Genomic DNA, 18,821 nt, shown 5'->3' with positions numbered 1-18,821 from the left:
ATGGCGGGGGGGCCCCATTTGGAAGTTCGCATCGGGGCCCATAACTTTGTAGTTACGCCACTGGTGGTGTACTCAATTATCTCATTATCAGACATAGGCTGCAGGAACGGCACAGATCATTTATGTTGTACATGATCTGATTTACCTTGAGTCTGGTGGGGGTGTAAGCATTCACTCAGCTACGGAGCACAGTTATGGAAGCAAAAGAGCAAAAATATTGGATTAGCGGAATTTTTAAAAGCTTCATCAGTTAATATTGCTTGTATATGAATACATGTTAATGTTTATATTTTATTACAATGGATGCATATTTTAATTCAATCAGATTGTTGGAGTGGAAATAGATGCAACACAACAAAAGAATATTTTCATAAATTAGAGCCTAAACAATACAGAGGAAAAGTTTCCGATTTCAATAGGATACACTAAAAAAACTAAGATGATTTTCTCATCTCCTACAAGTGTAAAGATTGACTAAATCCGTGTCTTTTATATTAGAGCGTTATTGTATGTAAAGATCGTGCATACCTTGTGCTATCACAAGGATCACGCACAAAGAGGCGGACTTGTCGAAAAATAACACAATGAGCTGGTAAGGTACAGTGGACAGTTTCTGTTCTGTTCTTTTTAGCTCTTTCTGATAATATTAGTATTCATTTTCTGGTTGGAGTGATATTAACACAGTCTTAGTAACAACACTAGAGGTAGAAATGGTTGTGTCATCATGAGCATTCTTATGTGTCTTATGGACTTAGTCCAAAAGTCAGTGTTTCAGTACCTTGGAGAGGACTCCTGCAAACAGCTGTGTGTCCATGATATCCAGATTACAGCCCTTTTTTTCCAAGATAATATTGAAAATTGTAAAAGCAACCAGATTTTATGCTGTTTAGATTATCCTTTGTACAAGTCTGTGTAGCTCCACATAAACATAGGATAAAATAGGAGATAAAGTTTGTTGTCAAATATTATTAACATAGGCAAGGCGGTTCTGTACATGGGAAACAGCGTCTGCAGTAATATATGTTCTATTTAACAGCTGCCAACACATTCGCACGGCTTTTCTATTTTACAATCATAATTTCGACCATATTTCCTTCTGACATAGAACACTAATGGCAAGTAATTGTACTTAATGGATTTAATCATTTACACAAAAAGCACAACATCAGGTAAATCCGATCTCTTGCCTGATGCAAAAGTGATAAATGTCAAGATGTGAATAGTTAAATTCAGCTCTCCTATTTTGTTTGTGTAGTAATTAGTCAGTTAGCTAATAGCTGCCAGTGTGGTGACATCTATTACTATGGTAAAAAGGCAGACATGGATTTCGGACTTTTTTTTCAACCAATTACCTTTCTCCTAGGTTCTGATGACTTCTAATTTTTGCAGAGTCCAATGTAGGACATTAGAAACAGTAGGCCGGTAGTCTTGTGAGTTTCTATCTATATATGGTCTTCTGTATTCAATACCGTCTGTTGGTAAGGTACATTGACATGCAGAATTACAAGTCAACAGACCCTAGGAGAAATATATATGGTAGCGAGAAGATGTTTTGCAGAATTTTTGGGTTTCTTTTCCAGAATGTTTTCTACTCAGCATTCAAGACCTAAGTCCTCTGGTCACAGCAGCTTTCCTCACAAACTAACCAGCATTTCTGTCTATAAAGTGGCTGCTGGTAGAAGAGCATGTGGCCAGATCAGTCTACTCCAAAATTAAAACACCACACATGGGACAGCTTTTCTATAGGAAGAGGCTGATGGACTGGTCCAATCACATGCCCTTCCATCAGCGGCCATCTAATGGACAAAAGTGATGCAGTTTGTGAGGAAAGCTGCACTGACAAGGTAAAGTGAACGACCCCTTTAAACAATACTATCAAGTAATGTACAAGAGAGCTAAAGAGTGACAAAACACATAACTAATTTAGGCACTGTAACAAAACACTCCGGGATCGCCTTTGCTGGGGTCAAAGGTCACGTGGTTTGTGCATTGAATTCTGAGGCGACAGCAGGTTTCCGAGTTGGCTGACCTCAGGTCAGATTTATTAACGTGAAAGCAACATAGAAAAAACAAAACATAAAAATAAATCCTAGCCTGTCTGGCACTAACTAAACAAATAAGCTGCTATCTAACAACTGGGGGGGCTTCTCCCACCCAGCTATCAACACACAGTCCTTGAGCACCGCTCTCACTCACGTTTGTCTCACACAGACAGGCAATCTGTGGGCCCCAGGCTGACGCCGGAAACCCCCAGCTGGTCATCCTTTATTCCTGCACTCATTAACCCATCATTATCCTGAAGATACTGAGCGGCCTAATTCACATAGGACAAATACCTGGGCGAGATATACCTGCCCCCGACTACCAGACCGACATGATTCTTACAGCACCAATTTGCAACATCCTGTGCCATAGCAATATGTGTAGCAACAGTGGTTCTGTAGGACTTTGAAGGTTAGGAAAATTGCAAAAATTATTGAAGCTAGACTCCATCATGGGGCACCATTGCTCAAGCTACAGCTAAGTGACGTGGTTTAGAGTTAAGGTCAAAAGGGAGAAGTGAATGTACATGCGAATGGGAATGGAAAGATTAAGTACTTTGCTGAAATTTTGCACAAGTTCATGAGCCTTTGGCTACATCTCTGTTGATAGACATTAAGTCTTTCAACCCACTTTTCCCATACAAGATTTTGGCTTTACTTAGGGGATATGCACACAATGTATTTCACACTGAGGCAAACCCACTGAGTTTTTCAAGCAGAAGACACTTCAGTTGTGGCTTTTTTATTGCATCATTTGGTCATTTTCCTGGTTGCTTTCTTAATGTTCTTCTGACAATTTTGGTTGTCAGCGTTTTTTGCAGGGTTTTTTTACATCCTTTTTACTGCTGTTTAAAGGTCTTTTTTTACTCAATTGAAAGCTAAAGAAACTATTTCATTTTTTTAAGTAAAAATTATAGCAAAACGCTCCTAAGCACATCCAGACATCTTTTGAGCTTTCCCATTGACTTGTACTGTATTGTATAGAGAGTCTTCTGAGCAGAAAACGATAGAAGAAAGGACATGTTACTTCTTTAACCTGTTATGAATTTAAAAAAAAAAACTGAAGTGGTTATAAAACATTTAGAAATCTGAAAATATGCACAGCAAATCGTTTTTACATAGAATTGCTTAGATTCATTCATTTGAGCATTTTCTGATACCATTAAGATGGTTTCCATGGCGGAATTCACCTGAAAAAGACAACGTGTGCATGTAACCGTTGTAGACCATTTTTTTCTTCTGTCAAAGGATATGTAGTCAGAGTTTCTTTGAAGGGGATTCACTCCAAAATCTATATTATAAACTTCATAAGAAGATACAGTGCCTTAGTGGTTAGCATTGTTGATCTGCAACACTGGGGTCCTGGGTTAAAATCCAGCCAAGGACAACATCTGCAAGGAGTTTGTATGTTCTCCCCGTGTTTGCGTGGATTTCCTCTGTTCTTTGTTTCCCTTCCAGACTCCAAAGACATACTGATAAGGAGGTTAGATTGTGAGCCCCAATTGAGTGCCTGTCTGTCTGTAAAGCACTGTGGAATTAATGATGCTGTAAAAGTAACATAAATACTCTAAAGGTACCTTCACACTGAACAACTTAACAACGATAACGATAGTGATCCGTGACGTTGCAGCATCCTGGATAGCGATATCGTTGTGTTTGACATGCAGCAGCGATCAGGATCCTGCTGTGACATCGTTGGTCGGAGCTAGAAGGCCAGCACCTTATTTCGTCGCTGGCTCACCCGCTGACATCGCTGAGTCGGCGTGTGTGACGCTGATTCAGCGATGTCTTCACTGGTAACCAGGGTAAACATCGGGTTACTAAGCGCAGGGCCGCGCTTAGTAACCCGATATTTACCCTGGTTACCATTGTAAATGTAAAAAAAAAAAAACACTACATACTTACATTCCAGTGTCTGTCGGGTCCCCCGGCGTCCGCTTCCCTGCACACTGTCAGCGCCAGCCGGCCGTAAGGCAGAGCACAGTGGTGACATCACCGCTCTGCTGTAGGGCCGGCGCTTACACAGTGCAGGGAAGCGGACGCCGGGGGACGCGACAGACACCGAAATGTAAGTATGTACTGTTTGGTTTTTTTTACATTTACACTGGTAACCAGGGTAAACATCGGGTTACTAAGCGCGGCCCTGCGCTTAGTAACCCGATGTTTACCCTGGTTACCCGGGGACTTCGGCATCGTTGGTCGCTGGAGAGCGGTCTGTGTGACAGCTCTCCAGCGACCACATAACGACGAAACAGCGACGCTGCAGCGATCGGCATCGTTGTCTATATCGCTGCAGCGTCGCTTAATGTGACGGTACCCTAAGAGTGTATGATACAGCTATTCTGATTCCAATTATAAAAACTTGATTCCAGCTCACCTAGTAGCTCTATGCTCATCCACCTGGTGCTCAGACACCGACCTCGCGCTGGCACATCAAGGCGAATAGAAAAAAATTGGAGTCCGGTTCAACAGGAGCATGATCACAATCATGAGTAGGACTGCTTAGTGCAGTCGAAACACGTGGACTGGGTCATGTCGACCATGTAAATTTTTCTTTTGTATGCACTATACTTTCTTTTGAAAAATAAAAAGGAAAATTCAGTCCTGTTGAGCCAGACTCCAATTTTTTCTATATTCTGATTCCAGCCCTTCATTAATATGTTTCAATTGGAAATCAAATACTTAGGACAATAGGAATATGATGTATCAATAAGAATATGATGTATCAATGTTGTAAATTTATGATGTATTAATCTAATGCTTTTTCACATTTTGAGTTATGAGAATTAAATGAAACAAATGCAAATTTCTTTCATTACCATATAATATGCTTTGCCTCAACTTTTTTTGTCCTGTCAACTTTGTAGATTTTTTGTGCCTTTGCCAAGCTATTGGGATATGTGAAATATTGAGTGCTGAATTTATGGAATGGCATTGTCACGACACAACTGTCGGGTGACCCAGGACCAGGAACTCCTTTCCTGGCCCTAACACTAGGGGGCGCCCTAGCTCCCTGGGATACTTCAGATGGTGAAGATGCCAGGGCCTCCACCCTTGCCTTATCTCCTAAGTTAGCCCTCCGTCTATCCCCTTCCCCCACCCAGGGAAGAGGGGGCGCTACTGTGCACCGCAGTACACCAACCTAACAAACAGGGCAACACAGACAAGGGTTAACGGAAAGCTCCAGACTCACAAAATATTCACTCACATATGACAGAGGAATCCACTAGGGTATGCAGGAAGGGGAAGAAAGCAAAACAGGGAAGGATAAGGAATTACCACACGTACAAACCAAACAACAGTCCCTAATAACTCCTCCGGCTCTCCTTCTCATACCAACTTCTTTCCCTCTGTTAGCCATACAGCAAATGCTTGCTCTGATGAGGATTAGTAGCAGAGCCCAGATTATATAGGGAAAAGGAGTGGCTAACCGAGCAAAGCTGAGCATAGGGATTTCCAACATGGCCAATTGACCCCTGTTCTGCCAGAAGAAATAAACACATTTAATATGACGGAGAAGTGCTTCTTCTCAGCGCCGGAGTAGGAGCAATCAGATGCTGCGGTCTTCTAGCTCAGCTCTGTCGCGGTAACCCCGCGACAGGCATTGTTTTCACATTAATACAAAAAGGAACACGTCAGTAAATTTGTTCATGCATGCGGCTACTCGATCATTAACTATTTAGACTGGAGAAAAACGAGTCATATTACGCCTAAATATGTAAAAGATATACTTTATTAGGGTTTATGAAACCAATAAAATCTTATTAATATAAATATACACATAATAACTAATAATTAACACAAAATTGGTATAAAGTGACTAATCAAAACAGGTGCAACCCATAAACCGGGACGCAAGAAGGGCACTAGTAATCAAAATAATAAAAGGTATTCAGTACATACCCACAGAACATGGGCCCAATGTGTCCGCACATAACGGGGTATAACTATATTTGCAGGGCTATATTGCCACAATCAATACCATCATTATGCATCACATCAGTGTTGCCCATATTGCATAGGTTGAAAAGAGGTGAATAGATTAATTACCCATTAGTGGTGAAGTGTCCAAACTGAGTCCCGGTCCCGTACCCCGTGGCAATATAGCCCTGCAAATTTAGTTATACCCTGTTATGTGCGGACACATTGGGCCCATGTTCTGTGGGTATGTACTGAATACCTTTTATTATTTTGATTACTAGTGCCCTTCTCGCGTCCCGGTTTATGGGTTGCACCTGTTTTGATTAGTCACTTTATACCAATTTTGTGTTAATTATTAGTTATTATGTGTATATTTATGTTAATAAGATTTTATTGGTTTCATAAACCCTAATAAAGTATATCTTTTACATATTTAGGCGTAATATGACTCGTTTTTCTCCAGTCTAAATTGTTTTCACATTGTAGTTCCAGAAAACCATGCTAAATCTTTTTCTGATTGTGAGATGTATTGGTGATATACAATATATGCCATGAAACAAGTAATCCAGAGCTATTGGTAAAACTACTTAAAATATTGCATATAACCATTTACTTCATGTTATGTGGCACAAAAATACATTTGTACCAATGGAGATTATGTGATGAGAAAATGGTGTGTGTTAAATGGTACTTATATTGCTGAAGCATTTTGGAGATCAGTAGAAAACAAAAAAGTTATATGTTAGCAAATTTCATCTAAACAGGTTGTAATGTCAACAAAACATTTAAAAACCCATCTGAATTATATAAAATTATAAAATCAGTGCAACCCCTTGCCATTTTCATTCCAATACTACCTGGATGCCCTGACAGTCTCTGTACTTCATAGTTAGATCAGAAGGACGTTAGTTAGCTGCAAATCACTAGCTACAGCTGTAAAGTGACCGCAGTCGGTAGCCATGGCGAAAGTGCTGCTACATAATGCCATGGCATTCGACAGGAAAATCATGTCCCAGTCCCAATGTGCTATCATGTGTGGGGTAGATCACAGTCACTTGTAGGCCGTAAGCCTCCAATTTCTCCAGGCCTCCATCCTACGAAGCCGCAGTGCAAAACTTAGGGGACACGCAATTCTTCTCAACAAGCAAAAGTTTACCAGACAGTTCCAGTTTAGCAAATTGTAACACGCTGTATTGGGAACGACACTTCTTAGTCCTTGTGCCACGCTCACGCCCAGACTGGTTGGAGTGGGTGTGCAGGGGGTGTGGCCCCACTGGACCACAGACCAGACTACCCTGGAAGGGGCATAACTAAGTAGCTTCCTTGGTCTTTGCTGGAGCCTCTGATGGTGAGGTCAGACTTGTGCGGCAGGAAGCTACCAGGTACCACTCCAGGGTGGTGTCTGTCTGGCTGTGGCTGCTGATCCCACCGGGGAACGGAACATAGACAGGCAAGTGGGCATGGCTGGCACTCTGGAAGACAGGCGGGCACGGCTGGGACACAGGCAGGCGGACGGGTACAACAGAGACACTGGAAGGCGGGCACGGCTTGCTCTCTGACAGGCAGGTATGGGTACTAGGCTGGTACACTGGAAGAACCGGTAGGAAATGGCCTGCAGGCAGGTATGTAAAACAGGTAAGAATCTGTTCAGATAGGAGGACTTAAGAATAGGTAGAGAAAGACCACAAGAGCGGATGCAGAGTGAAAGCACAGGAGCTAGAGCCAAGAACAGAGATGCAGGAGGCGGAGCCAAGAGCAGTAGGTGGAGCCAAGCATGGAAATGCAGGAGGCGGAGCCAATAACAGGAGGCGGCGCCAAGTGGGGAAAAAATGCAGGAGGCGGCGCCAAGAGCAGGAGGCGGAGCCAAGTGAAAAAAAATGCAGGAGGCAGAGCCAAGAGCAGGAGGCAGAGCCAAGTGCGGACACGCAGGAGGCGGAGCCAAGAGCAATAGACATAGAACCGCAAAGAGCGGAGCCAGGTAGAACTGCAAGGAGGGGAGCGAGAGCTGAGCGGAGCCGCAGAGCAAAGCCACAGAGTGCAGAGCAAGGTCAGAGTGCAGAGCAAAGTTACAGAGAGCAGAGCTGAGAGCAAAGCCACAGAGTGCAGAGCTGAGAGCAGAACAAAGTCAGAGTGCAGAGCAAGAAACAGAGTGTAGAGCCCAGAACAAAACCACAGAAAGCAGCGCAAGGTCACAGAATGCAGAGCACGGAGCAAAGCAAGGTCGCAGAGAGCAGAGCCAAAAGCAGAGCAAAGCAAGACACAGAGTACGCATAGCAGGGAAAGGAATCCAAGGCAGGGATATAAATGGACACAGGAACAGGACTAGGCTAAGACAAAGTAAGGAACAGGACAAGGCACAGAGACATGGACACAAGCCAGGGTACGACACCGCTCTGGGTGGCGGACATAGGCCAGGGTACGAGGCACCACTGGATGGCAAAACACAAAACACAGACCAGGGTACAATGCCCCCCTGGGTGGCGGACATAAGAGTAACAGAGACAGGGCCTGGCACCTCAGCAGCTAAGAACTGACTGAGGGAGTAAGTTGCACAGGCCCCCACCAATGGGTGGGGATGTCTTAAATACAGGAAGCCTCAAGGCTATTGGCCGGGGACAACTTAGCAAGGTGCACACAGTCTCAATAAGACACAGGAGTTGCCAGTGCCACCCCCCTATGCACACAGAGCATGCACAGAGCAAACAGCAGACATGAAGCACACAGCATGGAGCTGGCAGCAGAGAGAAGTCACAACAAGGCCCAGAGAAATAAGTGAGTTTGAGTGTAATGCAGGTGGGGGATGGGTGGCCATGCAGTGATGCCAGCAAGGTTGTTACACCTTGCTTCCTTAGTGCAGCATGCCCTCAGCATTGCTGTCCATTCCTCCTGGACTATCCCCATGTTCACTCCCTCTGCCTCTGGGATTTTTTATCCAGTTCCGCAGCCCCCATTACCTTCCCTTCTTGGTGAGCCACATCCATCGTCCCCTGTATGCCAGAGGATAAGGAACTCTCCATAGTACCCATACCAAGCCCTGAGCTCCTGACATTGCAGGAATGTCTGCAATGGATTCTAGTAAGGCCTCCCACTGCGATGAACTATAGCTGCTCGCCCACTGCAACTTCAACTTGACATTGGCTACTGTACTACCCTATCTGACTATCAGGAAGTGTCTGCTTTTCATGATCACTTTCCTCCTCCCACTGTGGGCTAATCCCAAACATTAACAATATCTTCACTTTTATACATTCAGCTAACTACAGTTACTATCCAATAACAGTATGTACTAAGCCTATTGTCCTTATCTTATGTCCTAGATTCTAATCTATATATTTACCCATTTGCTGTCCACTACCATATCACAGTCTATTCACAATGTTCACTAAAATCGCAGTACTTAGTTCACATTTCACATAACACATTAAATGTGTAAAACGCATGACATTATATACATGACGTGACTGTGGTCTACAGAGGTAGGAACGTGTCTGTACAGTCCACCACACTTACACACCAATGACCAACTTGCCACTGCTCCTGCCAGTGATTTACTGGCACATTATCTTCCAGACCATGCAGGAGGTACAGAACCTGACTGTACCTACTGTTTCATTTGGGCAGACCTGTGACCACTGCAGGCAATCACTGGACACAGTGGTAAGCAAGGTATCAGCACTACACCAAGTAAATGAGACTGGCAAGGGACCCAAAAGGCATTGCAATGGAGTGGTAAGTTGAGTATTATATAATTTAATATTGTAAAGCTTTCTGAAAAAATATATACGGTCATAAAATAAAGCTAAAATATAAAATTCCTTTAACGTTATACACATCCATACAGCACAGTTTACGCATTGTGTACACAAAGGTAAATGCATACTACACTAGCTAATATTGTCCTCTATCCACATGTCTGTGGAACAGCCACTGGAGCCCAAGATCTCAGCTCGGGGATGGGAGGTAAAAGTTAAAGTACTACATCAAATGACCAGTACTTCTTCATCCCAGAGACGCCTTTCACCGTCACATTGCTAGGAAGTCACGTTTCAGTGCATGCTGCTGCAAATATGTCACTCACACAGCGGTGGAAGCGCGTCGTGTTTCTTTATGTCCAGGTGTATTGAAAGAGCTCAGTCATCATTGCTAAAACAGCAGCAGCTTATATAAACACTGGGTAATGCTGCTGGAGATTACATGCAGAATGCTGGATCTGATGAGCTCAAATATAAGATAGGCTGTGCAGTATAATATTTGGGATTAGAATCCTAATCTCTTCAGGGAAAGTGTGCGGTATCAGCAGAACAGACCTACAGCTCTATGCAGAAAACTCTGCTCAAGTCATTTCATTCTACCGCTAAAACAAGTTTTATTGTGTCTTCCACCTTAAATCTTAATAGGAATGTGCCATACTAAACTCCACAAAAGACAGATTAATCATGAGAGTAACTGCTGATCATGGGACTTTTCTTTTTCTAGAATATCTGACTAATTGTGCTACTTGGATAGTTGCTATATCACTAGATGATTTACTAAACCATTAACCCCTTACCGACATAAGATGTACTGGTACGTCCTATGCTGTGTCCCTGACTTTGTTGCGGGCTCTTACGCGGAACCTGCATCTTTTCTGGCTGATGATAGCTGAATGTATGTATGTGTTATACATACTCCCAGCCAGGGCCCTTCTAGCGGGCATGGCCTCACTTCATACACTTGTATAGACTTCATACACCGTCTAATAACATGGCTGTCCAGTTGACGTGGCCAAAGAGAAGGCATGGAGAAAGAGAGAGCGTGGCCTCACTCCATACAAATGTGTGGAAGCGAGGCCGCTCCCACTGGCCAGGAGTATGCATAACTCCTACATACCCTCCATTCTCAGGTCAGAAAACGGCGAATCCTCACCTTCATAAGTCTGCAATTACACATAGTGACTGCAGACTTATTGATTTGGGCCGGACAACCCCTTTAAGTGCCGCTGTCAATCTCGATAAAAAGGTGTATCATTCCAAGTACCCATCGGTGCGATCACAGGGTGCCGATGGGTTGCCATGACAGCCAGGGGTCTGATGAAGACCTCCATGCTTGTCATGTTGGTACTCCTATGAAAGCCAGGCTGGTGTTCATAGGAGACTCTGATTTCTGCTGTACATAGCTTTGCTGTGGTATTGCTCTATCAGAAGATCAAAGGTTTAAGTTCCCTAAGAGTGAAAAGTGAAAAAAAAGTACAAAAATAAATAAAAGTTCAAATCGCCCCCTTATTCCCCCATTACCAATTTGGAAATGAAAAAAATACATATTTGGTATCCCTGCATTCATAAAAGTCCGATCTATCAAAATATAAAATAAATGTATCAGATCGATAAACTATGGAAAGAGAAAAAGATTAAAACCGCCTGAATTGCAGTTTTTCAGCATCTGCAACAACAAAAAGAAATGTATTAAGAGGTGATCAAAGCATTGTATTTACCTTTAAGAGATAGAAATAAAGATACCTACTCAGGGTGCAAAAAACAAGCTCTTACACAGGTCCACTACCCGAAAATTAAAAATGTTACGACTGACCCCTCGGAAAATGTCAACACAAACCAAATTTTTTTACAACTTTCTGAATGTTTTTTGACCACTGAAAATAAAGTAGGTATCGGCCAAATAGTACTGACTTGCAGAATCACATTGCCAGGTCATTTTACTGTAAAATGAATGCTCTTAAATAGAAACCTCAAAAAACAATTGCGGAATTGCACATTTATCACTATTTCGACGCACTTGGATTTTTTTTTAATCGCTTTCCAGTTCATCACATGGTAAAATGGATGGTGTCATTCAAAAGTAAGATTTGTACTAGCAAAAAGCAAGCCCTCACATGGCTATGTTGAAGGAAAAATAAAAAAGTTATGGCTCTTGGATTAAATAAGGGGAGGAACAAATGAAAGCGCGAAAAAGGAAAATTGCGCGGTTGGGAAGGGGTTAATATATTTTGAAGTGATTTGCCGTTGCTAAACAGAAGATTCTCTTGCCTTTATGTTATGAAGTTCACTGTGCTGTAGTCATATTGTCAAAAAATGTTAGAAATTTCCTTCAGGGAGCATTGTAAGGATTCTACTTAGCCAGGCGTGATGTGTTCTTCCCTCTGCTACCTGGCTCCCCTGAGTGGTGATTGCTCTTTATTCTGCTTTTGGCATGAAAGATTAACATGCAATGGAGGCTCCTGACCGTTCCCCTCCTGGTTGTATGTTTTGGCTTTTTCTCTCAATGGCCGTTTCCTGCCCAGTGATAAAGACGAGTATGATCAGGAAGAATCAGAGGAAACACTACCATCTTCTGATAGTATAGGATTCAGTGTTCATCTACTGTGTCATCACAATATGCATAGAACAATAGGATATAACAAAGCCTGGCATATATTTCTGAAAAATATACTATAGAAAAAAATGACCTTACGTCTGGATACAGATCTAATTCTCTAGATGACTGAAGCTGAACACGGACATGAAACAGCTGTTCGGATGGCAGCCATCTCCCACAACTCCACTTTAAATATGCTTGCTTAAATCAGTCATGTTATTTCTATAGTGAGCAGGATGAGCTTGACGAAGCAGAAAAATATTCTTACTTCAGAAAACAAATGATACTTTAAGGTATATACGAAGTCAGCTATATAACATTCTCTGCTATAACGATACCACAGATACTTTTAGCTTGAATAAAGGGGCATTTATACTGCAAGATACACTGTGATGTCATTTCACAATTATTTTGCTGTATAAACAGACTGCCGATCCCCCAATGAAGGCGCAAAATGCTTGTTCATCGGGTGAAATTATACTCAAAATTCTCGGCAGTGCACCATGCTGTGTAAGGCTACGTGCCCATGTTCAGTATTTGGTGAGGTTTTTACCTCAGTATCTGTAAGCCAAAACCAGGAGTGGGTGAAAAATACAGAAGGGGTGACGTGTTTCTATTATACTTTTCCTCTGATTGTTCCCCTCCTGGTTTTGGTTTACAAATACTGAGGTAAAAAACTGACCAAATACTGGACGTGTGAATGTGGCCTTACACTGATTGTAGGGACAAGTACAGTGTTTGGTCAGTATTTTACCTCAGGAGTGGGTGATAAATACAGATGTGGTGACGTGTTTCTACTATACTTTTCCTCGGATTGTCCCACTCATGGTTTGATGTGTGAACGTGGCCTAAACAGGACTTGGCTTTACATAGAACAATTGAATCTCGGGTATACATGCAAACAGAAAAAAATACCTTGTTAAAATTTAACATTTATTAGGTATGTACTAAAATGTGTGGATCACAATCCCGAATACATGTCGTGTAGATATAGTGCATACATGGTGAAAAAGTGACACATAAAATGATGTTAGAGGGATGCTTTGGTCTTATAGCCTTGTATTAAATAAGCACCCTACCAACCACAGAGGGTGGCACCTAAACAAAATTGAGAGATGGCACCCCCATTACTGTGTCGGCTGTCCTTCTGCTATCTTAGATAGCTCACCGATATCGTACAAACTATGGTGCAAAGTCTAATGACCAGGCATTGGAGAAGGTGCTCTTTCCCTGATCTCTACACCTAGTATGCACCTTCCTACTTCTGGAGGTTGGCACCCTAGATTAATGAGAAATGGCACCACCGCTCATGCGTTGTCTGTCCCTGGGTTCCCCTATGTATTCCTTCAGTGTTTTTGCAGAATTTTTTACAGATTCAAACGAATGAGAAAAAAACACAAGACGAATGCAAAAATGTAAAAAAAAATTAAAAAAATGTGGCAAAAACTTGCACATTTGACAAAATGTTTTTTCTACCAACATGCTGTTTTTTTTGTGCAGAAAAATCTGTTGCAAATACTGAATGTGTGCACATACCTTTACATGGTGACCATTCATGTCTATGTGCTGATTTGTAAGAAGTAAGATAAATAATCTTAGCATGAAACGTTCTCCGGGCAGACAATATTTGGTGTAGTTTAGTATTTAGTAGCATTGTGATCTGATCATGAACCACTTTTCTGTCCTACACAGATTGCTACATGAGCCCCATTATGTTTGTGTGTAGGCACTTAGAGGTTGTCTAGCCCAAACCAATAAGTCTGCCGTCACTCTACGTAACTGCAGACTAATGAATTCCCCCAGCACACGCACTGTGTGCTGCGGGGATTCGCCGGTTTCGGACCTGGGACCGGAGGGTATGTATGCGTTTTACATACCCCTGGTCAGTGGGCGCGGTCTCGCCCCATGCACTTTTACTGAGTCGAGGCCGCACCCTGTCTAGTGACGCAGCCGGCAAATGGTCATGTCCAACTAGAGGGTTCGTCCTCACTCCATACAAGTGTTTGGAGAGTGAGGCTGCACCCACTGGCCAGGGGTATATATATACCCTCCTGTCCTGAGTCTGAAATTGGTGAATCCCCACAGCAAACAGTGCTTGCACTGGGGGAATTCATAAGTATGCAGTAACATAGAGTGACTGCAGACTTACCAGTTTTTACCGGACGCCCCCTTTTAATAAATAAGCCTAAGCCCTTTTGCAGGAACAATAAGACGTGGAAATCTATTCCAAACAAACTTTGAAAAAAATTGTGCAACCCAAACAATTCTTCTAATTGTGGATAACTGTGATACACACTGGGGACGATGCTATGCCTGGGTGTAAAAACGCTCTTAAGTGAATTGATGACAATGTGGTCCAGAAAAAGTGAAAAATCTTGCAATCCTACACGATTAGACATGCATTGTGAAAGAAATGTTAGAGACTGTGACACTCATTAACACTGCAAAGGAAACTCGGTACAGAGAGTGTTAGTTACAGTAATTTAAGATGTTTCGAGGAAAGCAATAGCTTCTTTTCACCTTGTGTATACAATTAATAACAGGAGTTTTCGGTTACACATCCCTCCAATTGTCCTGCTTTGACACAATGGATAAATGGCTCTCGGGGAAGAACACAATCACTATGTTCAAGTATCCTTGTACAGGTGCAATTCAGAAGGAAAATATAGTAAGTCGTTGCGAGGCAGGATCGTGGAATACTCCGCTACATTCCTCGTAGGCAATAATCCCTCTTGATTATAAACAAGACGCCGGATAATTCGAGCGGAGTTGAATCGGACATTGATTGTATTAGGTGTAACTCTTTGTATAAACCCTTTCTTATTTCAATGACTGTTATTACAACAAACACGCAAATGATAATGTTAACCGCGTAATGACAGAAACATCAGAGCCAGAAAAGCTCAGTATTAACATACAAAATACAAACCAAGTTGCATTAAAATGTTTATTCTGACTGCAGAGGGATTAGAGAAATGTTTGTGCTGGGTTTTAGAGCATGCAAATATTGGATATTGCTATTAAATTATGTATTTGAAGAGAAGCTTAAATCTAAGATCTGTTTTTCTACTTATGCATTCTGCATTTTGCTTCTTTTTAATCATCGAAATCTCATGCTGTAGTCATTGACCAAGGAGAGAAAAGGCTAAATAAAATTGTGCCATGTCAGCTGAGCTGTCTCTTCTCTTTTCTACAGCACAAATTGAAGTGATACCATGCAAAATTTGTGGAGATAAATCTTCAGGAATCCACTATGGTGTCATCACTTGTGAAGGTTGCAAGGTAAGAGTTAAGAGGAGATGTGGAGGTAAAATATCTTACCAGCGTGTGAGTATTCAGTACATTATCTTAGCAGGTTTTTAATATACTGTAAATGCGTTATATATACAGAATTTATTTTATTTCATGCATTAAATTTAATTAGAGATTTCCATTCTATGTGTACAGATGTAATCTAAGGCCTCATTCACACATCTGTGCTGCACGTACACTGTGTTCTGTCCTTTTATTTCACAGATATAAGTATCCATTATAAGCTATTCTGCTGTTCACATGTCCATGCTTTTTCACGGACCTTGTGTCTGTGCAAAACTAACAGAGAAATGTCTGTATTGTTTCTGTTATCATGGATGAAAAGTGCTAATAGAACTCTATGGGTCCGTGAAAAACAAGTACAGCACACGGATGATGACACACCGATGGTTAAAACGGACACACGGACCTTACACTGAGGACACACTGACACACAAATGGTAGAAATGGACACACAGACCATACACTGATGGTAAACACAGACACACGGACCATACACTGATTGTAAAAACGGAAACACGGACGTACACTGATAACACATTGATGACACACAGATGGCAAAAATGGACACATGAACCATACACTGATGACATATAGATGGTAAAATGGACAAAGACCGTACACTGATGACACACAAATTGTTAAAATGGACTCACAGAGCATACACTGATGGTAAAAACGGACACACGGACCATACACTGATGACACACTGATGGTAAATACGGACACACAGTCCAAACACTGATGACAAAATTGGACACATGGACCATACACTGATGACACACAAATGATTAAAATAGACACATGGCCAATACACTGATGAGACATTGATGGTAAAAATGGACACACGGACCGTACACTGATGACACACTGATAGTAAAAATGGACACATGGACCATACACTGATGACATACTGATGGGAAAAATGGACACAAAGACCGTACACTGATGGTAAAAATGGACAGACGGACCACACACTGATGATGCACAAATAGTTACAACGGACACACTGATGACAAAAATGGACACATGGACACAACACACAGATGGTTAAAATGGACACCCATACCTTATACTGATGACACACTGATGGTAAAAAAGGTCAGACGGACCATACACTGATGGCACACTGATGTCACACAGATGGTTAAAATGTGCACACTGATCATACACTGATGACACACTGTTGGTAAAAATGTACACACAGACTGTACACTGATGACACACTGATGTTAAAAGCGGACATACGGACCATACACTGATGACACACTGATGGTAAAAACGGACACACGCACCGTACACTGATGACACACTGATGGTAAAAATGGATACACGGACCATACACTGATGACAGACTGATGGTAAAAATGGATGTCACACAGATGGTTAAAATGTGCACACTGATCATACACTGATGACACACTGTTGGTAAAAATGTACACACAGACCGTACACTGATGACACACTGATGTTAAAAGCGGACATACGGACCGTACACTGATGTCACACTGATGGTAAACACTGACACACGGACCGTACACTGATGGTAAAAACAGACAAACAGACCGTACACTGATGTCACACTGATGGTAAACACTGACACACGGACCGTACACTGATGGTAAAAACGGACAAACAGACCGTACACTGATGTCACACTGATGGTAAAAATGGACACATGGACTGTACACTGATGGAGAAAATGGACACACGGACTGTACACTGATGGAAAAAAAGACACATGGACCGTACACTGATGGTAAAAACGGACAGATGGACCACACACTGATGACACACAAATGGTTAAAATAGACGCACCGATCATACACTGTTGACACACTGATGGTAAAAACAGACACACGGACCGTTAGACGGATGACACACTGATCCAGAACACAGATGACATGGTACCATTTTTTGCATACATGTTTAAGCCCTTTCCAACATTGTATCCGACTTAATAGTACACTCATGCCGGACTCCCCCTGCTCAACATCTGACGGCACACCTTTCCGGGCACATGACAACTGGTCTATACAGCTAACACGTGCCCGCAACAGCCGCGGGTGGAATCGCGATCCACTCACGGCAGTTAACTAGTTAAATGCCGCTGTCAATCTCTGATTCGTCACATAATCGCGGGTCACCGATGGGTCGGCATGACAAACAAAGGTCTGCAGCAGACCTGTATAGTTGTCATTGCCAGATTGCTATGAACGTCACCAAGGTCGGCACTCATAGAAAGTGAGCATTTCTGCTACACACAGGCAATCACAGTACTGCAGCTTCTAGTCTCCCATGGAGGCTATTGAAGCATGCAAAAAGGAAAAAAAAAATGTTTTTAAAAATATTAAATAAAAAATATATAAAAGTTCAAATCACCCCCCCTTTCGCCCCATTCAAACTAAAACAATAAAAAAATCAAACATACACATATTTGTATCGCCCGGTTCAGAATTGCCAGATCTTTCAATATAAAAAAATAATTAACCCGATCACTAAACGGTGTAACGAGAAAAAAAAATAAAAATGTCGGAATTATGTTTTTTGGTCACTGCAACACTGCATTAAAATGCAATAACGGGTGATCAAAATATTGTATTTGCACTAAAATAGTATACTTAAAAACGACAGCTTGGCGCGCAAAAAATAAGCCCTCACCCGATCCAAGATCATGAAAAATGGAGATGCTACGGGTATCAAAAAATGGCACAATTTTTTTTTAACCAGATGTTGTATTTTTTTTTTCACCACTTAAATAAAACCGAACTTATACATGTTTGGTGTCTATGAACTCGTAATGACCTGGACAATCATAATGGCAGGTCAGTTATTTAGTGAACATGGTGAAAAAAGAAAACAACTGTGGAATTGCACTTTTTTTGCAAGTTCAGAGCATTTGGACTTTTTTTTCCCGCTTTCCAGTACAAGATATGTTAGAACCAATGGTCTTGTTCAAAAGTACAACTTGTCGCAAAAAACAAGGCCTCACATGGCCATTTTGTCTGAAAAATAAAAAAAAGTTATGGCTCTGGGAAGATGGGGAGCAAAAAACGAGCACGCAAAAACTGAAATACCTCTGGCTGTTAAGGGGTTAAGCACAGACTTGTGACCGGGGCCAAAATGATACACCAATGTTGACTTTTTGTGTGTACATACTATCTATTTACCTCTAGCTGTACCTATACTATAAGAAGG

At 41.9% G+C, this 18,821-nt stretch overlaps 1 protein-coding gene across 1 annotated transcript in view; it reads left to right on the top strand.

Moving 5' to 3' along the window:
• The window catches only part of RORB (RAR related orphan receptor B), a 354,554-nt gene that overhangs the window by 219,072 nt on the left and 116,661 nt on the right, over positions 1 to 18,821 (top strand). The window contains exon 2 of the mRNA XM_077249034.1: positions 15,508 to 15,593. Coding sequence (XP_077105149.1) covers positions 15,508 to 15,593 — 86 coding nt within the window. The remainder of the gene's footprint in view (positions 1 to 15,507; positions 15,594 to 18,821) is intronic.

Source organism: Ranitomeya variabilis, chromosome 1, assembly GCF_051348905.1.
Source record: "Ranitomeya variabilis isolate aRanVar5 chromosome 1, aRanVar5.hap1, whole genome shotgun sequence".
In the NCBI taxonomy this organism is placed as follows: Eukaryota; Metazoa; Chordata; class Amphibia; order Anura; family Dendrobatidae; genus Ranitomeya; species Ranitomeya variabilis.
Note: the sequence above shows the minus strand (reverse complement) of the source record. Positions and strands in the feature narration are given on the sequence as shown.